Below are 25,205 nucleotides of genomic sequence, written 5' to 3' on the forward strand. Positions count from 1 at the left end.
AGTTAGTCAATCAGCCATGATTCAAAGCGCATGAATTCTCCAAGGGTTTTGCGATCTATCTAAAGTTTTCCCTCTTATCATGAAAAGGAAGATGAAACAGTTCAGAAAGACCGCATGGAACCAAATTGCAAGTTTTCACGCTGCTTGAACTATTAACAATCCAGCACTGGGCTGAGACAGGGAAGGCACCTTATCATGTGGAAAAATGCTTTATTTTTTCTTAATGAGCTAAAATGCAACTGACCAAGATCGGGGATTACACACAATGAGTACATATGGTCATATCAGCTGAGTTTTCCACACAACATGTTGTCAACTACATGCTGGAAATGCTGATCAAACATCTGACAACGATTGTGTACCTGATTAAGTGGTTGTGTAAGTGATTCTGTTTAGCAGCAAAAGGATATTTGACTAATTTGTCTAGAATTATGTAAAACTTAGTTTAAAAAGCTATCACTGGCTTTAAGTGATCAGGAAAATTAGCTTTACGTGTTGGTGCCTTGCTCAATGTAAGATCCTGAGAGGTAAACCTAATTGCACGTTTGCTTGTATCACTCACAATTCCCTTTGTGTGGACAAGTTCATGCATATATGAGTGGAAAAGTGCATATATTAGTGGAAAAGTGCATATGTGCGGACAAGTGCATGCATATATGTGTACCAGTGAGACAGGGTGAGAGGATACTGGGATTGGCTGATACTGAGTGATGTCATGCAGTGTGCCAGAGCGGAAAGATTTGATGAACATAAACCTCTGTAAGCTAAGTCCTAAAGGCTTACTGGCTTTACACCCATCTGTCTCTTCTCTTACTCGCTCACTCACTCACTTATTCACTCATACAGTGAGTATCTTTGACTTCCGAGTTTACTACATTGACTGGCAAGAAGTCCTTGAGACTGTCTGCTATATATCTTCATTTCACCACAACTAGTTTATTCCTCACCTAATTTCATTCTTTCTTTTAAACATTTATTCAACTAAAAGTATTATTAAAGCTAACCTATGCACACCCACCTCCTTCCAACATTTTTTATGATCACACTCATGTGCACACAAACATTTAACTAGCTCGTGCATGTGCATGCACTGGCTGGATGTACTGCATAGGTTATATACTGTGAGCCAGGTGTTTCAAACCATTCATCCAAACAGCACATGAAATCAAAATGCCATAGTATTCAAACAGATTAGGATGCTCTGCTTAGCTCTTGTGACATAGCTGCTCATCTCTTTTCAACATGTTTTAGTGCCACTTTTTCTGAACATCACAATGAGTTTGAAGAGCTTGCATGTCTCAAGAGAGTATACAATAGAATGAATATCAATCTACCCATCCAGTCAGTTTGACAAATGTGTTTATTGTGCAAGGTAATTGGCCAAAGGACACAGTGTTTACTTTGCAAACTGATCTCAGGTTTTTTTTTTTTCCAGCTAAATCTAAATGTCCTACATGCTCAATCGGCTATTAATATCTGGTGGGAGAAGAAAAGACTTAATGTTAAATATAATGGAAATATATCACAGTAACAGCTGGACTTATTTACTTTACAAATGTTGCTGTCTTTTGCCACTCCTGAAGCACAAAGAGTGTCTTTCAAAACAAAGACATGAAAAACATCAGCCGTATTTCAGACGGAGAAAACAGAACTAAACAACATTTTACCCTGAGTTGTTCTGGAAGGCAATTATGATTCCACAATTTAATTATCAGTAACAACTGTCATGTGTTGGGCGGCTGTGTTTTGGTGGTTGCTTTGAGTCCTTGACAAAGGCACGGTTTGTTGCGCATGCAAGGGCACTTCCTGTCCTGTCCCAGTGCCATCACTCATTCAACAGACCAAGTCTTCACATAAACAAGGCAAACCAGATAATTGGGGTTGCCATGCAGCATCTGCATGGTTATAGCACCGAGTTGCTCACAATGATGTTAACATCTTATGGTATTTCAGTATGACTGCATTATAGGAAAGTCCCTACATACTTGCATGTGTACAAGCACAGGCCTAGATGACACTGATAATGTAGAACAAATAATAGTCAATGTAGAGGTGCAATGGCATGTTATGTTTGTTGGTTTCCTTATATATAATCTAAAAACCCTGACATTATTACCTAATAAGAGCCCATATTCCGAGGTTCTGAATGAATCGGCGTACACTGGGAAGTGGATGTAAGGAGGAATACCAGCCCAGCCCACCTGAGCTCCCTCTGCAGCTGTAAGCTTGACGCGGCGAGGGGCGGGAGAACTGCGCATGCCCAAAGCAACTTAATGCGAATACTGCTTCACGTCTGAAGACATGTCATTTACAGGTAGGGGCAACCTTTCGTTTATTTACTGATAGGTTTTTATCCTTTCGTTGACAACATTAAGTTTTGTGAAGTGGGGTGTGTTGTTATTGTTCACTCGCTTTGCCAAGTGCATTTTTTACAGAGTAAAAAAATACACACATATTTCAAACGTATTTGAAAGCAACAAACTCCAAGACAGAGAGCTTGATGAGGACCAAATGGATTTTTGAATGGAACATTTATGCTAGCTGGAGCAACGGCGTCAGCTAAACTTACAGCGTTGTTTTCGCCTCCATCGATATCTGCATGGTTTCTTGTTCGCTGTGCATGTTGTGTAGTCTGGCAGTTTGTGCTGTATTGGTTTGTTAGCTGCTGAAATGCTCTGACAGGAGCTGCTTGCGGCTAGCCTTTGCTAGGGATGCTAACACGGCAGTATAAATAGAAAGGGTGTATCAGATTTGCCCTAACGATAAATAGCCTGAGAGCTGTGTGGACTGACTTCGCCAAACATGATAATAGCTTTTAAATTAGCTGGCTAGCTGATGTTGGTACGTTTCACTTTGAAACAAAAACGAGTCTGAGCGACTTTCAGTGCGTTTGGTGTCGTTATTTCTACGTGAGTTGATGTCTATAATCTAAATGTCTATATATCTTTATGTCTAACCTTTTTATAAATGACATACGGACTTCCGTACAATTGCGGAGGCTCCAACATGGAGCTGAAAACCGTCATTTACCCACTTCTGTTAACAATATCTAACCATGTCAAGGCTATCACGTTGGGTTAGTCAGCTCGGGTACGTTCTTCCATTTAAACCATAGACTGTCTATTGCTCCTATATCCGATGTCGTAACTGCTGCATTGCAGGAAAATAAGGAACGTGCAACATTAAAGGGAATGGAAAGTTCAAATTTGCTAAAACAGCTACTACTGCCACCCTCAGCTGCTTCTGTATGGTAATATGCAGGGCCGGATAAAAAATGCACAGGCCCCTGGGCCCAGAGTGTTCCAGGGGCCCCCTTCCCCACCTCAACATTGTGAAAATTGTGAATGATACACTGTGAAATGACATTTCTAACATCTCTCAGCCAGTGGTACCAAACACAATACGCTAGACACTGTGGTGTAACTATCTGGCTTTTATAAACATTTTGTTTCATGTCCAAACTGCTGGTGTATGCCTTATGTGGGCCGTACATGGGCCCCCAATGGGTGTTGGCCTCTGGGCCCGTGCCCATAATGCCCATTGGATAATCCGGCCATGGTAATATGAGAACAATCGTAACAATGAGTCGTGTTCTTGTGTGAACATGGTAATTCAAGACGACTTTCGAGATTAAATGAGGATTTAGTAGTAGGATCCATTAAAGCCTTTTACTTAGAAGTGGCTTTATGTTTTTGACAGGGAAACCCTGAATAGTACTCTGACAAGAATTGCTCTGTATGCATATGTAACAGCACATTTAAAGGAACAGTTTGAATGAAGACATGATGTAAAATCAGTGTGTTTCAGCTTAGCAATAATATCACTGGTGTAATTGCTATTTAAAGGATTAATGTTCTGTATTTGGTTTTCCACCAACTACAGGCTGGCTATAGTGAGACTCCAGCATGGTAGCCTGCAGGGCGGACACCTGTCTATTACGTTGAAGAGCCTGTATTTACAGGGTCATCATTTTCTGGATCTTCTTATCTTTTCTAAACATTGACAGAAATACATAAATCATCACATGGTGCGTCTTTCTGGTTTATAAAGCTTGATTTTAGTTCCTGTCTACTTAAACCCCTTTTAAAAGGCCCGGTGTGCACTGATTGGTCAAAAATTAATGCCGAGGTAACTAGAAATTGCAGAATCACAAACAGTGATGAAGATAAATAATAGGAGGAAAAAGGCTGAACTATCAACAATTATTTCAGGCCTTGTTAACATGTGTTAACATGTGTTAAGTATTTTTTATAGAGTTGTTCCCTTTTTTATATATATATATATATATATATATATATATATATATATATATATATATCACACACTAACTTGTAAGAGTGATCTTTTGCTGGCAGAAACAAATTCATTTGTTGGGTCTAGATTAGAGTTAGTCGTCACAAACAGAACAATGTTTGAGTAAACATACCCTTCAAGTAGAACAGCTAATCTTTAAGCTCATCATAAGTGCTTCCAATTTTACATTTAGTAATGCATTGGTCTCCACTTCCATGTGACTTGTTTGAGAGCAGTGTGACATGATCTGATGATTTTATGATTGTAATTTTCAGTATATTGCAAATGATCTTTGCACTTGCATTTTCATGTGACTTGGCTAAAACCAGTGTGAAATGATCTAACCATCTCACATAGTTCCATATGATAAAAGATTGTGAACTGAGATGTGGCGAATCTGCACATCTTCATGCAGACTGAGTGGGCACAAATGGAGAAAAAAATGAACTATTTGCTTCAAGTCAGTTTTGAATGTTGCTGCTGAAAATCAAACAAATACATTTCCTTCGCCACCAGAAATTCAACTGGCCCATTAGTAAAGATACAGAGTAGTTAATGTGAGGTTGGTTATTTTCTGTTATACTACTAAGAAAGTGTTTCACTGCATTCCATTCAGGCTGCGGATCACAGGATTTGTTTCACCTCACAGCTGTACGAGATGCATGATGTGCAGGTTTTCTTTTTTCTGTCTCAACATCTTTACTACAGCATGAATCTGGGTGATGTGGTTTGATAACATTTCTCTACAGTGCTGCATTTCTAACAAACTTGTGTGTCCTCAACTAATTGATAGTCAAGGTGGTAACTAATTATATTAGAAACTATTCGCCAATGACTGGGCAAAGCAAGAGATTTTAGAATGTGTTTCTTTTTTTGTTGTTTTTATTTTATTTTTTTTATCCTCTTCTACTGGAACATGCAGTGAAGTGGAGTTGTGGTTGTGCCTTGGTGCTGCTGACTCATTATGCAGTTATCTATTTTTGTATTGATACACATTAACCTAATCTTATTTTCCTTTGTGTTTTCTAGGAGCCACCATGGGTAGTTAATTCTAACACCTTTGCTTTTTGTTGCGTGGAGGACAGTCAGTTTGTAATACCTTGGAGCGTACCTGCTTTGATCCCGCTTGGGCAGTCCAAGCAAGTTTCCAAGCAGCATGGCTGAAGAAGATTACGGCAGCTTTGTGGACTGGGCCCAGATGGGGGACCTCGCCAAGAGCAGTGGGCCCACCAAGGTAGACATTAAAGACCTGAAGGAGTTCAAACAGATGGCTCGCCAAGGTTACTGGGCCAAGAATCACAAACTTCGAGCCCAAGTCTATCAGCAACTCATTAAAGCCATTCCCTGTCGTACAGTTACCCCAGATGCTGAAGTGTATCGTGACATTATGGGAGATGCAGCCGTAAAGAAGCCCTCTTCTCAGATTCTCCTGCCAGAGTTTGTGGACGGCAGTCCTGTTCCACGTTACTGCCTGAAGACAGAGGGAGTAGCTTCAGCCCATCGCATTATCAGCTGTGTGGCTGGACAGTTTCCAGACATCTCCCACTGCCCGGCACTTCCAGCTATTACGTCATTGCTCCTTCACTTTAGCTTAGATGAAGCTCAGTGTTTTGAGCATGTCAGCCGCATATTAGCTTGCAACGAACCAGGCAAACGACTGATAGATCAAACTTTCTTGGCCTTCGAGTCCAGCTGCATGACTTTCGGTGACCTGGCCAACAAGTACTGCACTGCTGCTCACAAACTGATCGTTGCCACAGCCCAGGATGTGCTTGAGGTCTACGCCGACTGGCAGCGCTGGGTGCTCGGTGACCTGCCTTTTAGCCATGTGGTCAGAGTCCTAGATGTCTACCTTGTAGAGGGCTACAAGGTTCTTTACCGTGTGGCTATAGCGTTGCTCAAGTTCTATCGCAAACATAAGACAGGGAATCAGGGGGGGGCGGTGAACCTGCAGCAGGATTCAGGCAAAATTAGGGCAGATATTCAGGCTTTTGTCAAAGGCATTGCCTCCACTGTGACACCTGACAAGCTCCTGGAGAAGTCCTTTTCCATCCGCCTGATTAGCCGCAAGGAGATCACTCTGCTGCAGCTCACAAATGAGAAGTCCCTGCAGCAGAAAGGAATCACTGTCAAACAGAAACGGTAAAGTCTGATTTCTGCTCTGTCCATTCTGAATAGCTTTTTGTTCATTTGTGGAAATGCATGTTAAACTCTGTTTTTTTTTTTCCATCAAGACATGACATAATCTTAGTTGACTATGAAATATTCTCAGCTTTTTGTTTTGTTTTTTTTTTTTTGTTATATTGTTGAACTTTCATGACATCAAACTTTCATGATAACATCAAACATCACATTTTGAACAGAAAGAAAGATGTGCAACAAAAATCAGGAGCATCTTAAAAGTAACCTCTTTGTTTCTTACTTAAACTCAGTTTTTCTTTTTACCTAAACCTCTACTACCCCAGTTTGAGTGGAGGTTCTTGTACATGATTTAAGATTTAAATCAGATCACAGCGGCATGCACAGAATGATAGGCATGCAGAGTTAGAAAGTACAGAACCAGTTTAGATTCTTTTAAACACAATTTAGCAGAAGTGTAGACCAGATTTTTTTAAAATGTTTTTATCAGGTCTGCATTCTTTTAATTGTAGAAGCAGTAATGTCATTTTCTTTTAAGCCCTGTGTTCTTGCTTATGCTTGGGGGTGGTTTGGTTGGCGTTTGTATCTTCCTCTTACAGTCTTTTTCTTTCTTTCTGTCTGATTTCTGCCACCATTTTCCATTCATGATCTTCTGTCTCGTCCGCACTCCACTCCACACTGTGTATTCTGCATTGGTTGTTTTACAGTTCTAGGTGGGTTCTCTTCTCACTGCTATACTTCCAGATCCATTTCCCCCCTCATTTACTCAGACCAGATACAATTTTATCCTTGCAGATTGTAACACTGTACACCATGGATCTTCAATCCTGGTCCTTGAGGGCTGGTGTCCTGCAGGCTTTCCAAGTGCCCCCGCTGCAATGCATCTGATTCAAACCGATGTGCATTTAGCAGATGTGCAGCGCTTGTCTGAGTCCATATCAGGTGTTTTCCAGCAGGGACACTTGGAAAACTTGCAGGACACCAGCCCTTGAGGACCAGGATTGAGGACCCCTGCTGTACACAATAATATATCTAATTACTGGTCAGTGTTAGTAAAATCTCAAACTACCAGATTTCCTTGAAGCAGTTGTAAAGATTTTCTCATCACCATCTGTGCCATCTTCTCAGCCCAGAGTGATCCCTTTATTCTGAACCTCTCCATTTCTTCCTGTTGCCCATCTTTCCGGTATTTCTCCAGGCAGAACGTGCAGCTGGCACTCAACCCTGACACATTCTCCTCAGAGATCGTGAGTGCCAAGGAGATGCATGACATTTGGTCGTGGATTCCTGAGCGCTTTGCCTTGTGCCAACCACAACTTCTATTCACCACCTCTACCCATGGTTGCAGCCTCAATAGGTACACAATACAGGAATCTTGTCAGCACATCAATATCACTTCTGACTTTAGCACACGGTGTACATGAAAGCATTGTTAAGCCTTAGTCTGAAACAAAAAGATTGGGGGGAAAAAAATGACAATCAACTTATAAAAGTGCAGTTTATATGTAATGTTTTGCTGTATTTGAATTGTTTCTTTGTTAATCACTACCTGCAAATGCTAAAATTAAAGCCTCGGATCCCTTTTTTGTGTTTATTTCCAAAGATGCAATGAGTTGAACTTTTCCATTTGCCTCTAGATTCTACTCGCATTGTGAGGGCTACGAACCCACTCTGCTCCTCATCCGGACTACAGATGGGGATGTAAGATAATACTCTCTCCTGATTTTCAGGCGCTCACATAAAATTTGTCAGTGTTTTGTTGGAAGGAATAGCAGTAGTCAAACCATAAATGTTTTTCTAAAAACTACAGCAACTCATCAGAATTTGTACTATTTGAATGTGATGAAAGTGCGGCATGTTCAGTCACCAGGTTGGAAATGTTTCTAATGTTTAACGTACAGACGGCGCTGATGTGGAGTTACAGTAAAACAAATGTTGACAGTAAAATTTATTCAGGTTGGTTGTTAAATACTTTTAGAAGTGACTTTTTGCCGTTTAAAAGGGACTTTAATTTACTGTCCTTGTGTCAGTGAATTTGTGTCAAACGTCATGTGACCGGGTGTTGTGTGATGGGATTACACTACACCAAAGGGAAGCTCTGTCAAATGCCAGTGGAGGATTGTAGCAGCCCCCTCTGCCATTAATATTTAAGTGTTTTAAAGAATAAATTCAGAGCAAGTGAGTCAATTCAACATTTCTTTCAACGCATCCTTTCCTGTTTTCATCCAGGTCTGTGGAGCCTTTCTGTCTTCAGACTGGGAAGAACGAAAGAGAGGAGGAAACAAATTAAGCTTCTTTGGTACAGGGGAATGTTTTGTCTTCAGGGTGAGTATATTTTTTTAAGTGCTTTGTACTTGCCCTTTTTTTCTATCTAGGTGATCTCTATCCATATTGATGATTTTGACATTTTTGCTTATTTTGAGAACTACCAGACCGTTGCCACCAGGGGGTGTCATCTCCCATGGTTTTTCCATTCTTGGTTTCAGTATCAGTGTCTCCACTTGGTGTGTCTTGCTCCAGTTTGGAAAAGGCTGTTTAGTAGGTCACAGTGTTGCTCAGAACTGCCATGTCTCCTTTTGCAGCAACAACCACACATCACCACACATCATGATCCACTGCTGGCATATGTTCAACTTTGTGCTTCAGTTTTTCTAACACCTGAGCTACAAATAGAAAAGAAGACAGTCTCCCTAATGCCCTCTTAATAAATAATTTATCAAACTGATTGTGTTGTTGCACAGCTGTGGGTTGCCTGAACCCAGACACCAGAAAACACAATCATCTAGAACACTAATACTTCAGCAGATCCAGATCGGAAACTCCTGCTACCTGATCTATTGGTCTGTGAGCAGGCCCACACCCGACACCATGCCTGACACACATAAAAGCAGACAGCAGGGCTGAAATTTGTCAGATGTGCTGTTAACAATTAAAGAAGAACAGGGAGGAACTGCTAGCATACAGTCCAGCGGAATTATTTTTACAGCTTCACATTTTTCATTTTCAGGCCCAAAGTTTCCTCACATTAATCTTTAAATAAAAAATAAAAAAAAGAAATTAGATTTATTTATGTTGATGTATCTTTTTCTTAACATGCTTGAAATTTAACACACTTAAAATTATTGAAATCTTGCAAAACTGATCCCCCAGTTTTGTGCTTCAAAAGAGCTCAAATGGAGTTCAGGGTTGCTTTTATACTGAGGTGGAGATGCAGATAAGCCTTACAGCCAAAATCAACCACCAGGTTCAAATGTCAGCAAGAAAACTAACAAAGTTGTAGCTGTATTTATGTCACAATTTAATTATTTATTACCTTTTTATATATTTCTTTTAACCTTATAAGACAATATTAAGATTTATATGCAGAATTGCTTAGTTTAATGCCTTGCTGTCTAATTGATGAAGAATACATAAAGTAGTGCTCAGTCTTTTTTTTTTTTTTTTCTTTAACCTCTCGCTCTTTTAGCTGAAGCCAGAAATGGAGCGTTACGAGTGGGTGGTGATCCGTCACCCTGAATTAGCTTCTTCCATCAAGAGCGAAGGTCAGGAGGACACAGCAGCTTCTGAGAGCCAAAATGCAGACAACAGTTTACAGCAGCCAGAGAAACCTGCTGGACATTTGTCACCGTTTCTCTCTGCTCGCCACTTCAACCTTAACTCCAAGAACACTTCCATGTTCATGGCTGGAAACTTTGACTCCATCATAGTGGGTGAGTAGAGTTTTACAGTTTGTGTTTAATTGGTTTCAAATGAAATAAATCAGTGGAAATAGTTTATTTGTAACCTATAGCTTATATAAAGACTGTAACGTTTTGTTCGATCAGGGGGCGGCGAAGGCAATGCTCTGTACATCGACTCTGAGCTGAACCATGGGCGTACCGGCAGGTGCACCACCTTTGACAACCCACCTCTGTGTGCAGAGAGCTTCCAGGTTTCCCTGCTAGAAGTGTGGGGCTTCCAGGATGCCATGGCCTCATAATGCTGTACACACAAGCACGGCACACACACACATTTGGACACTTGAAAAGAATTCCACTGCAAGTTGTTTTTGGTTATAAACATATGCAAACAGAACCGTATCCGTCTATTAAATTCATTCTTACATTATTTTTTATTTATTAATGAAGTCAATCTAAATGTCTATACATGAGAAAAATTGTGATATTTTTGTTTTCTGTTTATTTTTGTATTTACATATTGATATGTTGGTTTACTAATTCTGTTTAAGTTGTGTTGAAAAAGAAAAGATTAACAGTGTTCATGTTCTTTCTAAGATTATTTCTGTACTTTTTTGTTTCGGTTACCTAACTCTGCGAGGTTCAGTGGAAAACCAGCTCAGATTGACAAAACTGAAGTTTCCATTATTCCTGAAGTAACAACTTCATTTCATGGTGAATATTAAACATGATGATATTGTCGTAAAGCTGTACCAGGTTAGCCAAAAGTATTTGGTTTAGTCTTGTGACATTTTTCCACACTTATTACAATCCATACTGTAGGTGGGAAACGTTGTCAATGAATAAATGAAGTAAATTTTTGTGAATGTCCATTAGTTGCCATTTTGCACTGTGTCAAAGATTTGTTTGAATGTGATCTTTTGGATGGTAAATGTGTAACAAAACTTCAAAATGAAAAATGTTTTGGGTTTACAAGTAGAGATAAATGCAGTTAGCTCCCGTTTCCCTGTTGCTTCCGTCCTGTCCAGTGTGGAAACTGAATACAAAGTGGTGGCCTGTTGGCAAAGCGTTGGTGGGATTACACGTCGTACTGGTATCTGTATGTATGTTCTTTTGAATGGAGTGTCAGTTGAATAAGTACAAATGTATTCTACATGGAAAAAATACAGCATTCGAGTTCACTTGAGATACTCTTGTTTCCTTGTCGTCTTATTTTTTTCTATCCAAATATGTCACGTCGGTGAGGAATCTGCATATCTTCAGACTGTCACAGAAGTGTGCCAGATGCCTTTTTAAAGTCAGCTGACCATGTACTGAACTCCCTAATCTCCAACTTCTTGTCTTTTGCTCTTTAGTATGTGCAAAAAAAAAAAAAAAAAGGCTCTTTCCACTTTAAAGAGTTTGTGTTTTATCTGTTCTGTAAACCATAAATAGTCATTAAATCCCAATTAAAACATCCTGTTTGGTAGATTTAAAAAAAAAAAAAAAAAAAACCAGCCTATGTCAGTATGTGTCGTATAGCCGTAGGTCTAAACTAAAACAGACAGCTGAATTACTCAGACATGCATCTCTATTATTATTTGGATCTCTTCTCAGTGTGGAAGCTGACATAGGACTGCATGACTGGAAAATATTTTGCAGAAATGAATCAGATATTCTGACATCCGTAAATTCATCCCGAATGGCAGTGTTATAGAAACAAGCTATAGATGCATTTCAGTCAAAGACCATCCGCTCCAGCAACCTATAGTTTGTTTTGCGCAGACATTTTATTAGACATTCAGTGCTTTCACAGCACTCAGACATTTAATGCATTGATGTCGATGCATTATTCTTTTATGAAAATGTATCCGGAATTAATTTGCAGTGCATGTGCCTCAGCCTAACGCATCAGGGGGATTGTAACTCCGATTGCAAAGTGGTGTCGTAATTCCCTCTTTACAGTAAGGGGTATTGACTCCGTCTTCAAAGACTGTGCTGTTCATTCAGGATTCACACTCCTGCTAATCGCACATGCACTTCTATATTTAGCTGCTCCTTTGGGTGTTGGTCTGGCGCATCTCTTGAAAATCTTGCTTTCAAGCCTGGAGGGGTAAGATGCTTAAGTGTTTAACTCTACTGAGATGGGTCTTTCCTTGACCACCCCCACTCCTCAGTTATTAAGAGGTTGTGGGGAATGGATTTAAGGGGAAAGACTAGAGATCCCAGCAAATATTGTTCAGGTTCCCAGACTGTAGGGAGATTTCCTCACTCATATTTTTTTCCTGGTGATTTTCACATAGGAAAGAAAAATCAGCTAGAAACAGATTTTTTTTTTTTTTGTACTGTCACTAAAAGAAATTTGCACTAAAATTACTATTTTTGCACTAATAATTAAAGAAATGAGATGTCAAATATGAAAGCTTAGCCATGTGACTACCAGTATTTTTATACTGGAAGTCTGGTTATAAATGCTGTATTCCTAATACAAACATGAGTCATGTGACAGTATGTATTTCTTGGACTGTTCCTCGACAGCATCTAGTGAGAATTTCTCTCTGTTGCCTCAGTATCTCACGCTGTGGAAATACATTGTATTTAATATTCTCTCCTTACAAGCAGCTGATTAATTCAGCTCAAGGACAAGGAAATTCAGCCAAAATGAACAGGAAGCAACAATGTGTGGCAACATAAGCTGTCATACTGCTGTGTGCTGTCAAAAGAGCTAGTTGCACACATCTGCTGAGTGTGTATCTTTAAATGTAACGCCATAACCCACTCTCACAAGAGTATCATGCCTGTTTGGCCATCAGAGAAACATGAACATGTCAGGTTAGGACCTTTTCATAATCAGTGGATCTCTGAGCACACAGATGATCCCTTTCTCAAAACACTCTCTTCATGTTTCATGCTGCATCTGCAGCCAGGGAAATGCCAGCCAGTAATGTCTAAGACGAAAGAGGCCTGTGATGCATGTGGAGACACTGCATCACGAGTGATGGAGCTTTTACAGCCATACTGGGGGAGGGGGGCCTGTAATGCTGACTTGACCAAGCACTGCAGAGAGCGGCATGGAAGGATGGAGGAAGGACTGCACAAGCTCTGACTCATACACAGACACTCCTCCTCTTTACTCTTCATCTATTCTACAGGATCCCAGCTGTCTTGACCCCCTTCTTTTTTTCTTCTGGCCTTTGAAGCATGCACTTGCTTTGAGTTATACAGAAGGGGGGGGGGGGATTTCTCAGTCTCACAACACCCACTCGAAACATAAAAACATTAATGCCCAAATGGTCCTACATGTCATATCACTGCATATCACAGCTGAGTGTAAAACACCCTCTTTTGAGAGGTCGAGTCCCCGTGCAGAGTGAATTATTGTGCGTCACCAGCAGTAGTATATATATATATATATAAATATATATATATATATATATATATATATATATATATATATATATATATATATATATATATATATATAAATATATATATATATATATATATATATATATTTATATATATATATATATATAAATATATATATATTTATATATATATATATATATATATATATTTTTTTTTATATATATATATATATATATATATATTTTTATATATATATATATATATATAAATATATATATATATATATATATATATATTTATATATATATATATAAATATATATATATTTATATATATATATATAAATATATATATATATATATATTTATATATTTATATATATATATATATATTTATATATATATATATATATATATATATATATTTATATATATATATATATATATATATATATATATATATATATATTTATATATATATATATATATATAAAAATATATATATATATATATATATATATATAAATATATATCTGCAGTACTATATTTTTATATATATATATATATATATATATATATATATATATATATATATATATATATATATATATATATATTTTTTTTTTTTTTTTTTTTTTTATATGTCTCCTGAATACTTTCCCCCCTGGGAATATAATATTCACGTACTGTAGAAATGCATTTCTCAAGTGTTTTTATTCTTGTTTTCTAATAACAGCCTGGATATTATGTACACAATTTTCAGATTAACACTGTTCCCACACCCTTGCATTTCCCCATCATCAGTTCATCATTCTGCCTCTCTAAGGTGAATACGTAGATATCAAAGGGAAAGCCTGCAGCGGAGCATACCAAAACGCTGACTGACAGGGGTGAGCGTAAAAAAAGAACAAAATAAACAAAGAAAATAACACGCAATATTGAACAGGAATCCAGCCGTTTAAATAATTAACCTCTTCTTTTCCTCTTAGATATACATTGTGTCGGACACTTAACCATTTAAGAACATTGTTTTGTTCCGCCTCCCTCACCCAGTCGATAATAGGTTTTGTCCGTACGGCTAGTCAGGTGATACTTTCCGCTTCGCCATTTTGTGCTGCTGCGCCGGGTATTTATCTGAAGAGTCGTGACTGTCCCGTTTACACTGTTAGTTAGATGATCTGACGGTTCCTGTTTTATCCGCTTTTGCATTCCAAGTCCGTGGCCTTCGATTTGTTCCTGCGAAGTGCGATTTTTTTTGACTCACCAATAATAATTAATTTTGTACCTTTTCGTTATTTTTGTACCTTATTGTGTGAGAAAGAATGTCGAGCCAAAGCCCCGAATACTCATCGTTCTTCGCAGTGATGGGTGCCTCTGCGGCTATGGTGTTCAGCGGTAAATATCACACTATTCCTTTTATTGTTCAGATGTTTGTATCAATATGTACCTGTTGCCAAATGTATTTTTCACATGGGTACAATTTTATGAAGTGCTTTTAATTGTCTGCCGCGGTGTTCATTTGAAGCCAAGCTGTTAGCCTTGCTAACGCTGCGATGCTAATCTTTAGTTGCCTTGTATGTAGCTTTAGCGCGGGCAAACTGAGTTTATTTTAATCTTAGCACGGTATTTTTTGTTTGTTTGTTTCATAATTAGCACATTTTTGGTGAATATCCATATACTTTACATTAAAGATTAGTCAAGCCCAGTTAAGACAGTTGCTTCAGAAGTTAGCTTTGACGTTAGCCTTGTTCAGTATTGTGCTTTACTGAAGCAAAAGAGCAAGTCAAGACCTCATCCTATCAAAGAGAAATGACTTATTAAGACAACTTAATAGTCACTAGTGGTTCAAAGATTTGTTTCGTACAGACATGTTTGAGTAATCATTTCCTAAATTGCACGTTCGCTTCCCAAATTAAACAGGATGCTGAACATATATCTCACAAAATGGCACGCAGCTTCACGAATGTGTACGGATGTTAAATAATTATATAATAATAATAATAAAAAATAATTAGATGTAAATGGAAGTATTTAATGCGTAAAAGTTGAGCTTGCCGTGCAGTTTTTAGTTTCATGGTCTATTCGCGTCATTGTACACAATTGCTACAGTTTATTGTGACTAAAGTACCAGTATTACCACAAGTGCGACATAAACCAGTAATATTTGAGTAAAATGAACTCGTAACTTAGATGACAGTTGGAAGTCAGCATCAGCTGGTTAACTTCCTTATTGCTCAAAGGAATGACACATGGTCACATGATTATCACATGATGAGACTTCTGACTTGGTCTTGCCATTTGGCTACTGAATTTTTTTCTCCCCCTGAAATATCACTTTTAATTCTGAATTCATAAAATCTGCATTAAACATTTTCAAGGGATCACATTTAAAACTTCCTTGATAAAGCGATACCAATGATGGACTTTGATACAGGATTGTTTTGTAATTGTCCAAAGTTGTCTAATGGATGTTCCCCTCGTATGCCATTAATCTCATTGGAAAAGAGGCATCATAGGTCAGTGGTATGTGGATTGCAGAAAATGCCTACATGTGACTAGCACAACTGCTGGGGTGGGTGCTACTGTGATGTGAAACTTAAAAATGATTTTATTGACCAGTTTGACAGGAACTGACTTATTGTAGCTTGATGCTTTAGGAGGAATTTCACATGCTAAGAAAATGCTGTTACTGTAACATTTACCACACATGAGAACTAATGGGATACCAAAACTATCTCTGCAGTGATTAAACTAGTTCAATGTGTAGGAACAGAAAGTGGTAGCCTGGTTCTGGTCCCCCCTTGAGTCTCACAGTAGTACTGGTAAAGGAGTGACAGCTGGGGAATTAGCTGGTAGGGAGGGGTCATACTGGCAGAAAGAAGGGAAGTGATGGTAGTTGGTGAACAGAGGCACTTAACGCGTGAGGATTCAGCTCGAAGGATTTTTCATGGATTCATTGACATGACAGAAACACAGTCAACAAGTTTATTGTCAGTTAATGTACATGATCCTGGAGGCTGAGGTTCAAAGTCTGTCATATGTTTTGGGGTTGATTACAAGTCATGTGATTCTGATGTTAAAACCAGTGGATGGCTTTAAAAAAATCTTGTTCTCAACAGGTTTGTGAGAAGCAAAGGGAAAGTTTCTCCACTTTATGGGAAATATGAATGTTGCAATATTTTCTCTCAACTAATGAGATTGCATCGTGCGGTTGTAGTTGTGCAGCAACTTTCAGAGCAGGTGACAATTGAGGTGTCTTAGATGGGCACTACTTCTTCTGTCATGTCGTCTGCTGCTATATTTGCCCTACTTGTTTGACTGTTATTAATCATTTAAACTAACTGTGTAGATCTAAATCATAAGGGTTGATTGAGTTAAACTATATTATTGTGACCTGTAATGAATGCCTGTGCACCAGTTGGTGCACTAACCCTAGCCTCTAAACAATTAAAAAGGGGGGGAAAAAAGCATTAGATAGTGTTGAATGGTGCATTTATTTAATTGACCTGTCATTGATAGTTTTCTCACTCTTTAGTGGATGAAACTGACAGGAGTGTATGTTCTCCCACCTTCTGGCGTACTGAATTAATCAGTGACTATTAATTTCTAAAAGTGGCTACATATATACCAATATTGTACAGCCAGCCAGTATGCAGTTTTGAATCCCCAGTAACCAGTTTCACATCTATTAACCATTTCTTCAGTATCTTCTTGATCTTATTTGTTCCTTAAAACCAACTCGCAATTTGGAATAGTTGTATCAGCTGTCTGTTGCGTGGGCATTTTGCATGCAAGATCATCCCTTGCTGGAGGCACCTCCTGCGCTGACATCACAAGACGTCATAGGGCATCCCATATATCAAATATTCTGCAGGGAGGAAAAAAGAGAAGTGGTAAAATCTCTTTACCTAAGCTGAGAGGATTAGGATTAAAACCCAGAGGTTCTGCCTGCACATTGCTGCAGATGCCACACTGCCACAAATCAAACCTTTTAATCATTAGGATGGAATAGCAATATTTAAAGTTCCTGGTTTAACTTTTGTCACCTGATAAGTCACAAATCAGTGAGGCCAAGCATAGGGGTCAGTAATGAATGGGGGCATAATACTATGCTAAACTCATTTTTATTGTAATGTTACATGGCTTTTAAAAGGTTATTAAGCATTTCCAAACGGAAGTACAATCCAGAATCCACGGCAGTGCCAAAAAAGGGAAAAATGACTGGTTTTTTTATGGATAAAAGACATGAATTATATCTACCCTCTGTTTTAGTTTCAGTAGAAACTGCAGCTCTAAGTATGGTCTGTTGGGTTTGAATGTTTCATCTAAAAGCAGATGGAGTGGTATGCCCACAGATTTAAGAGTAAACTAAGAAGATCTTTCTCTTATTTTTTTTTCAAGTTTTGCAAAAGCAGCGCCCGGTTGCTCTCAGACAAATCTCTTTAGGTGGGCAGCAGTGATTCATTCTGAACTGATGGCATCAGTTTAGTGATAAATCACTATAAGAAAAAGGGAACATGGCTGTGTGCCATGTGTACATTTGAAGATCCTGCCTCTAGATCCTTCTTGCTAGAAAGCCTCACAGCCAGTTGTGTTGTTAAGTAGCACCATCTCCAGGCTTAGTGCATGCAGAAACTGAGAACAGTGCAAGACACTTCAGGCTGCATGCACACAGTTGTCTCCAAAAGATGACTTCGAGAGACTTCAGATTTAATCACCATCAGAGGATTTGCAATGAAGAGTCAGAGAATTGACCTTGCCAGGCCCTTGTTCATACACAAATCCACCAAATATAATAAATGTCCTCAAACTAGAAAGATGCAGTTCTGGAAATTTGTTACTATTGCTCTACAGGGTAGATGTGCTCGAGTTGGTTAAATGGAAGCTAGTGACTGTCACTCATTTTGGCATCTTCTCATAAGTGAAGTGGGATTTACATTTGGCACTCAAACAAAATCTATTTAATCTCTACTTTGTAGTACAAGAAGTGCAAACATTAGGGCCCAAATAAGACTGAATGTGCCCAAATATCAGTAGTTCGTATGTGATCAAAGCTTTTGCTATTTTCATTTTAATACAAACGTATACACACAAAAGACGATGTATTTTGCCAAACCAGTCTGTCGTCAATGCATGGCACGTTGTCCTGCTGACACGTTGTGTGGGATATTGCATTTGACATCCTGTCGCACCTGTAAATTGTCAAGCAGAATTGGAGACAATGGTGGCTGTTGTTCACTATTCAATTTCTGTTGTTTCTAATTTTGTACCGGATCGGCAATTGATTTTCTTGTTCCCTCGGCTACTTCCTTCAGGTTCAGTTGTGTTTGATGTAGGCGGCACTAAGTTTTCTCTTCAATTTTCTCAGACTGACAGTGCTAAGCTTGCTGAATAAGCTTTTTGTTCTCTTCCTCCCTGTTTGATTTTGAGATGGTGGCCACAGACTAGAGATGGTGCACAAAGCAGATATTGCAAAAAAGTGAACTACCAATTTCCCTGGTACCCATCCTGCACTGGATCTGCCTCTTGTGTTTCTTTGTGAGAATAGTTGTAAAGCTAAAACCAAATCATGTTTTTCAGTCAGGGATTAAACAGCAGCTGTTTCAGAATCTGCTATAGCTGAGTGAGTCTTAAGATGCATTGGGAAAAATGTTTGGCAGATTTTGTTTGCATAGTATGTGTATGAATAGAAAATGTAACTCATTTCTGACAGAAGAGAAATCCCCTTGTACAGCAAAGTTGGGTTTTTAAGGGGAACAGAATCCACAACAGTTGTTGCTTCATCTCATATTTTACTTCTGCTTCAGAGTTCAGCTGTGTTCTTTGGTTTCTGTTTTCTTCCTGCTTACCTGTTCTAATATCTTGCTTTATACAGTTTATAAGTAAACTCCATTTTGTTGTCCTGTTTAACATCTTACCTCTTTTTTTTTTTTTTTTCTTCTAGCCTTGGGAGCAGCCTATGGCACAGCAAAGAGTGGCACAGGTATCGCTGCCATGTCTGTGATGAGGCCAGAGCTCATCATGAAGTCTATAATTCCTGTTGTCATGGCGGGTATCATAGCCATCTACGGCCTGGTAGTAGCAGTGCTGATTGCCAACAACATCTCAGAGAATATCACACTTTTCAAGTGAGTTAAACTAATTTGCTGTTTTTTTAATATTCAACTTTTGTATTTGTGGGCAGAGTTTAGGGTCTCATTTTGACTCTCCTGAGTCACAGTCCTGCCTAAAAATTCTGATACCTTTAAGTGACCCAGTTCGGATTGTTTTTAAGTGACCCAAGAACCACCACTCTTATCACATCACCCCACATGCTTGGGACATTGTTCCTGTTGGTATTCTGGTCTCCAGTATAAACTTGCTGTCTCATGCTAACAAACATTATATTCTGTTCTGAAATTTGGGGGTATGAGAACTTTTCCTGACAGCAGTGACACAAAAATTACAGATGTTTAGAGTTACACTCGCATAATTTAGCCATCTATGCACTTGTGACTAACCAAGCTCACATGGTCAGTGTCTTTGTGCAAACTAATGTGCATCTCTTTGTGTGTAGGAGTTTCCTCCACCTCGGAGCTGGGCTGAGCGTGGGCCTCAGTGGGCTGGCAGCAGGCTTCGCTATTGGCATTGTGGGCGATGCAGGAGTGAGGGGCACAGCTCAACAGCCAAGGCTTTTTGTGGGCATGATCCTCATCTTGATTTTCGCTGAGGTCCTCGGTCTTTACGGGCTCATCGTTGCCCTTATTCTCTCCACGAAATAAATATCCATTCATGTCCACTACAAGATCAGTCCTTTACGTTGCTGCTGGAGGAAAACATGTAAAATGGGGGAAGAATATTGAAAAATTTCTGCCATGCAAGATGAAAGAAGTGAAAGTGGAGGAAAAAAATTAATTAAAATGGCTCCACAAATATGGTCTTATCTCAACAATGTGTACAGTTGTCCCAGTTTGATAGTCAACTTGTAAATGCGCAATGTAGTGATTCGTCTGTCTTGTATGTGTGTGTGCGTGTGTATAAGACAAAAGAGGAAAAAAAAAAAAATTAATGTATGATGAAGATTCCTTTTTCCCTCCACTTATTTCAGGCTTTGAGGCCAGCTGAGGCAGCTTGGCCTCCGGTCTAAGAGAGCTGACCAAAGGGCCACACAGCTTTTCTCCTCCCATGTCAACTTGGGAGTTGACATAATTTCTGAATTAATCTTGAGGATCTATTTGTAAAGAGAAATGTGTATGGACTTAATTTTTTTTCCACTGATTTTATTTATAAGAAATTGTTCTTTGAACTGTTAAATGCAGCAAAAGTCTAATTGTTCAGGATATATACATATATAAATATATACAGACATATAAATATCTATATAGATAGATTTAATGCACTGTGGGTTAATTGTGATAAGTGGTTGGAATTCCTCTGGATGTAATTCTCGGTTTAATAAGATTGCCTTTAGTATGTTGCTGGTGGAGTGGGAGTTTTGTGTTTAGCTGTATTCTAATCATTACGCAAACATTTTCAAACTTCACTGTTTTTCCTGTAGTACTGCTGTTTGCATTAAAGATGTGTGTGCCCCATGTTGGGTCTCACAAGTGTAATTTCCACATCTCATCTCCTCTTCATCTTATTCATGCCCCTCCCGTTTCATCTGTCGCCATAGCTCCTCTTCCTCATTTCAGCCATTAAAATCCTGCATGAGGTTCAGTGTTTTTGTTGCTGTTGGAATATGAACCTGACAAGCAGGCTACCTTCAGAAAATATAATCCAGAGCAAATAAACTTTTCATTTTAAACACTATTTAAAACTACCCAAAGTAAATTGTCAGAAGCATTAAGTATGCTGCAATAATCGGATGTGGTTAATATGCAGGTGGTGTACTTTCATGTAAAGGACCAGATTTAATCTGGGGTGTATTTTCTGAAAATAGAACTGCTGCTGATGCGTCTTACTGCAGCGTCGGCCTGCAGTCCTGTATGAGCACTGGTATTGATGTTATCCGGATGTATCAACATGAACATTCTCACAATTAAAGATTCCAACATAGTTTTGACTGACTTCTAGACACACATGATGTGGTGTTTGCAATACTGCGTATTTTACTGGCAATTCAAGTTGTACACAGGCTGCAAGGTGTGAAATTACAAAAGGGAACAAAACAGAAATAAGCAGTCACTCCTGCAGCATTTGTTTCATTCTGTGGTAAGATCTGCAAATGCAGCACTAAAAGACAAACTCCACAAAGCTTAACCCAGAAAAGACTATCTGTACATGTGTTCTTAGATGGGATAAATGTGCGACATCTTGGTATCAACAAAAAAAACCAACAAAAAACTGCGTTATGATAAACTGAATTAATTCAATTTGTTTCAAGGCTGCTGAGCAAAGTCTGACAAATACTGCTGATAGCAGAGAATGTAGCGCTGTCAGGAAATGACTGTGTGAAGTCTCTGCCTTCCTCTATGCTGGCACTAAGAACGGGATCCAAGGGCACATGACCTGAAATGAGAAGACAGCTGACTGATAATGGTTGAGCTAATCAATGGCAGAAACTTCCATGTTACAGTTTCACACAAATGGTTAAAAAGAGGTTTGTTGAGGCGTGTTAAACTAAATTACTTTCAAGCACACAATGTAGTTTAACAGGCCAAACTTATCTACCACTGTCAAATAAAGCTTGCCGTTCACTGCTGCAGGGTACTATAAATTATCTGCATCATTACTCTAGTAATTGATCTGCACACATAGCTGGTAACAACTAGAAGAATCTATTAGGTAATCTATTAATTTGACCATAAATTACTGATCAATGATTCTCATTTCATCCAGCAATGTAATTCCAACCCTCTATTGCAGCAGAATCTGGATCAGCCATTTTAGCCACATGGCATGAATGAAAAGTTGGCACAAATGTGCTTCTTAGGGCTTCTTCTGACACCTCGTGGCTACAAACTGACATTGCATGCTTTTCTCCATCTCACCTAAAAACGCTGATCCGGTTAGTTTAGCCAACTCTTCACCTCCACCCTTTGAGAAAATGTTGCTGCATTCCTGTAAAATAATAGTATTGAAAAGGAAGTTTTCAAATTATGTTTAATAATATATTTTGAGTAAAATTAAAATGAGCTTTTCATAAGTTAACTGAAAGAGTAATGTTAAAACTACAATTTCTAATCTGGTCACGCTGCTGTACAAAAGTTTACTTACCGAGCAATGAGGACAAACAAAGCCACTCATGTTCTCTACGATGCCCAGTATCCGAACACCTGTTTTCTTGCAGAAAGTGATTTCTCTTCTCACATCTCCTGTTGAGACTGCCTGCAGCCAATACACACACACACACACACACACACAAAAATTAATAGCAAGCTATGTATATTCATGTATTTATTTTCCCAAGTAAATATTAACAAATGATCAAGCTTCTTATTTTGGACTGTACTTGTGGATCGAACATCTAAGGTGACTCTTTTGTTTCACCAGACAACATGTAAAGGTAATAAACTAACAAACAAAGCAACATAATAGGAATGAATTTGTTCATGTGAAACCTCTCTAGCTGTGTCACTCATACCATGCTCTGTTCAGTCTTTAAACTTATGTCGACAACTACCGCTTACCTGAGGTGTGGTGATCAAAATAGCTCCATCTATTCTCTGTTTTTTAAGGTTTTCCAGTGCAGCCAAATGTTCATCAGATGTCCCTGGTGGTGTGTCCACCAGCAAGACATCAAGTTCGCCCCAGGCGACATCGGTTACAAACTGGCCGATCAAAGCTGCAGAAGAGGATAATAAATGGGGAGAATACTGATTAGAGAAGTGCAAGTCATAACAACAACAACAAAAGTAGGCTTCACAAGAGTTTTACTTGAAAACTGTCATTCAAAATGCTCTAGCATTGCTACACAAATTCACATTTTTATACAGAAGCCAGAGCATTTTGCCAGAGTTTACTATTAATGTTGTTGAAAATAAACAAAAAAGCCTCTAAAGTTTGTTTAAAAAGTAAGGGAATACATATTAGCTAAATAACTAACTTTTTAACAGTATATCAGGCAAAAATCCAGATTTATTAGGACAAGTTGAGCAAATCCCTGTAGATAAAGCATATATCTCTGTCCTAAAATACAAAGTGATATATAGAATATTTCTAAGTAGCGTCTGTGGACATCAGTTTTACTTGATAATATAGGCAACACAGTAAAACTGGCCAATCCTTAGTGATACTCCCATGGCTCAAATATGTAGTGTTCCATCATATAGTTTTAATTTCCATCATAGAAACGACCCAAGTGTACTAGGTGTGAAGACCTGCATAGTTAGACAAAGCATACCTGTTTTCTTTGGACCCCTCCATACCACGGCTTCGTCAGGGTCCTCCAGAAGGAAACCAATAGACATTAGAGCCAGACTCTTCTGGGCATCAGTGTAGACCGGTACCCAGCCTGAGTCACACTGGTGCACATCAGGCCGGCCTACATTCAGCATACGGGGGATACTGGGTCCACAAAGGTCAATGTCCAGGATGCCAACCTGAAGACCACACAGGTTTTTAAGTTAGGGGGTTAGGCTCCTCTCTGAACACAAGCAGGTGTTGTATACAGAGAGAAGGACTTAAGAGTAGCGTTTACAGACTGTTTCTTACCTTCTTGCCAGCATGTCTGAGAGCCAGGGCTAACTCTGTGGTGATGGTACTCTTTCCCACACCACCTTTACCTGACAGTACCAGCACAACATGTCGGACCTTTGCCAAACTCCCATCTTGGACAGAAAGAAAAGGAGAAAAGAAATGTCGCATTTGGTGACGATTAGATCACAAGTTCAACTCTAGTTAGGAAGTCATTTAACATAAATCTAGCCAACATCTTTTAATGATCTAACTTCTTACAAAAAGGAGATATCTGCACATTTAGAAGGCTGTCATCTTTGAGTCGGAACTAAATCACAAGTTTCAGGAGGAGACATAGCTCAGTATACCAACCATAGACATAAATAAAGATTGTTAACGTCAATGATACCAACAAACCCGAGCATGAGCTCCAGTTAGCTTTGGGCAACCAGTCAGCTAAAATTCATTGTCAGATGCAGCTCTTTACATACAGATATTTCACTACACTGAGATATGAAACGATTGCTAACGATGAATCCATAGTTTTGTTGTGTTTTGTAACGTACACCTACCATTGTTTTTATCCATGTTTTATAAACCACAACTTGCACACACGAAGTACAGAAGGACTTCCGCGTTCGTCACAAACCACGTGACTATCAAGCCCCACCTTCATTCAAAACAACCAATCATCCAGCGGGGCATTCAGGCGTATACTGTCTATAGGTATACCGCAAACCCTAGTTGTGTTTATTTCATTTTAAAAATACTTTTCTGAACATTAAAACATGGGTGACAGGAGACAGATTCAAAATTCTTGTTTTGCAACTGACTTAGCAATGAATTAGTTGTGGTGTGTACTCTTTCTTTTTTTTTTTTACCTTTTACTTATAAAAAAAAATATAAGTAAAATATTTTATAAGTTATTGTACCGGGGGGGCAGCATAATTTATCTGGTGCGTCTTAAACATTCGCAAAAATGCCACAGCTACCTCAAATAGATAACAGAACACATTAATATGAACTCCTCCTCCGTACAAGTTGTACCCAATGAGAAGCACAAGTAGGGCGTGGTGAAGCTGTGTTTACCTCTATCGTGCTTAGAAGTAGGACAGAGTGCACACTGCAGCTGTCACACAGACGGATATAG

The 25,205-nt window shown here is 38.8% G+C and overlaps 3 protein-coding genes across 5 annotated transcripts; 2 read left to right on the plus strand and 1 right to left on the minus strand.

The window, feature by feature from the left end:
- Window positions 1-2,281: 2,281 nt before the first annotated feature.
- Window positions 2,282-11,273, plus strand: tbc1d24 (TBC1 domain family, member 24). Of its 3 annotated transcripts, XM_079260464.1 has the most exons (8): window positions 2,282-2,314; window positions 5,323-5,527; window positions 5,649-6,435; window positions 7,631-7,789; window positions 8,070-8,133; window positions 8,662-8,757; window positions 9,899-10,142; window positions 10,257-11,273. In XM_079260464.1, exons 3-8 carry the CDS (start codon window positions 5,681-5,683, stop codon window positions 10,409-10,411), a joined length of 1,473 nt encoding a protein of 490 aa, XP_079116590.1. In that variant the 5' UTR covers window positions 2,282-2,314; window positions 5,323-5,527; window positions 5,649-5,680; the 3' UTR covers window positions 10,412-11,273. The 3 variants fall into 3 exon arrangements, with proteins under 3 accessions (XP_079116590.1, XP_079116588.1, XP_079116589.1); XM_079260462.1 differs by having other exon boundaries at window positions 5,323-6,435; XM_079260463.1 differs by lacking the exon at window positions 2,282-2,314 and adding an exon at window positions 2,778-2,841 and having other exon boundaries at window positions 5,323-6,435.
- A 3,310-nt stretch (window positions 11,274-14,583) lies between these two features.
- On the plus strand, window positions 14,584-21,054 carry atp6v0cb (ATPase H+ transporting V0 subunit cb). Its single transcript, XM_079260699.1, has 3 exons — window positions 14,584-14,851; window positions 19,401-19,584; window positions 20,013-21,054. Exons 1-3 carry the CDS (start codon window positions 14,779-14,781, stop codon window positions 20,215-20,217), a joined length of 462 nt encoding a protein of 153 aa, XP_079116825.1. The 5' UTR covers window positions 14,584-14,778; the 3' UTR covers window positions 20,218-21,054.
- Window positions 21,055-21,196: 142 nt separating this feature from the next.
- Window positions 21,197-24,707, minus strand: nubp2 (nucleotide binding protein 2 (MinD homolog, E. coli)). Its single transcript, XM_079260698.1, has 7 exons — window positions 24,628-24,707; window positions 24,092-24,207; window positions 23,781-23,979; window positions 23,068-23,222; window positions 22,655-22,765; window positions 22,429-22,498; window positions 21,197-21,946 (listed from the first exon to the last, which is right to left on the minus strand). Exons 1-7 carry the CDS (start codon window positions 24,641-24,643, stop codon window positions 21,807-21,809), a joined length of 807 nt encoding a protein of 268 aa, XP_079116824.1. The 5' UTR covers window positions 24,644-24,707; the 3' UTR covers window positions 21,197-21,806.
- Between the last annotated feature and the right edge of the window lie 498 nt (window positions 24,708-25,205).

The sequence above is a fragment of the Telmatherina bonti genome (genome assembly GCF_933228915.1).
Source record: "Telmatherina bonti genome assembly, chromosome: 21".
Lineage (NCBI taxonomy): Eukaryota > Metazoa > Chordata > Actinopteri > Atheriniformes > Telmatherinidae > Telmatherina > Telmatherina bonti.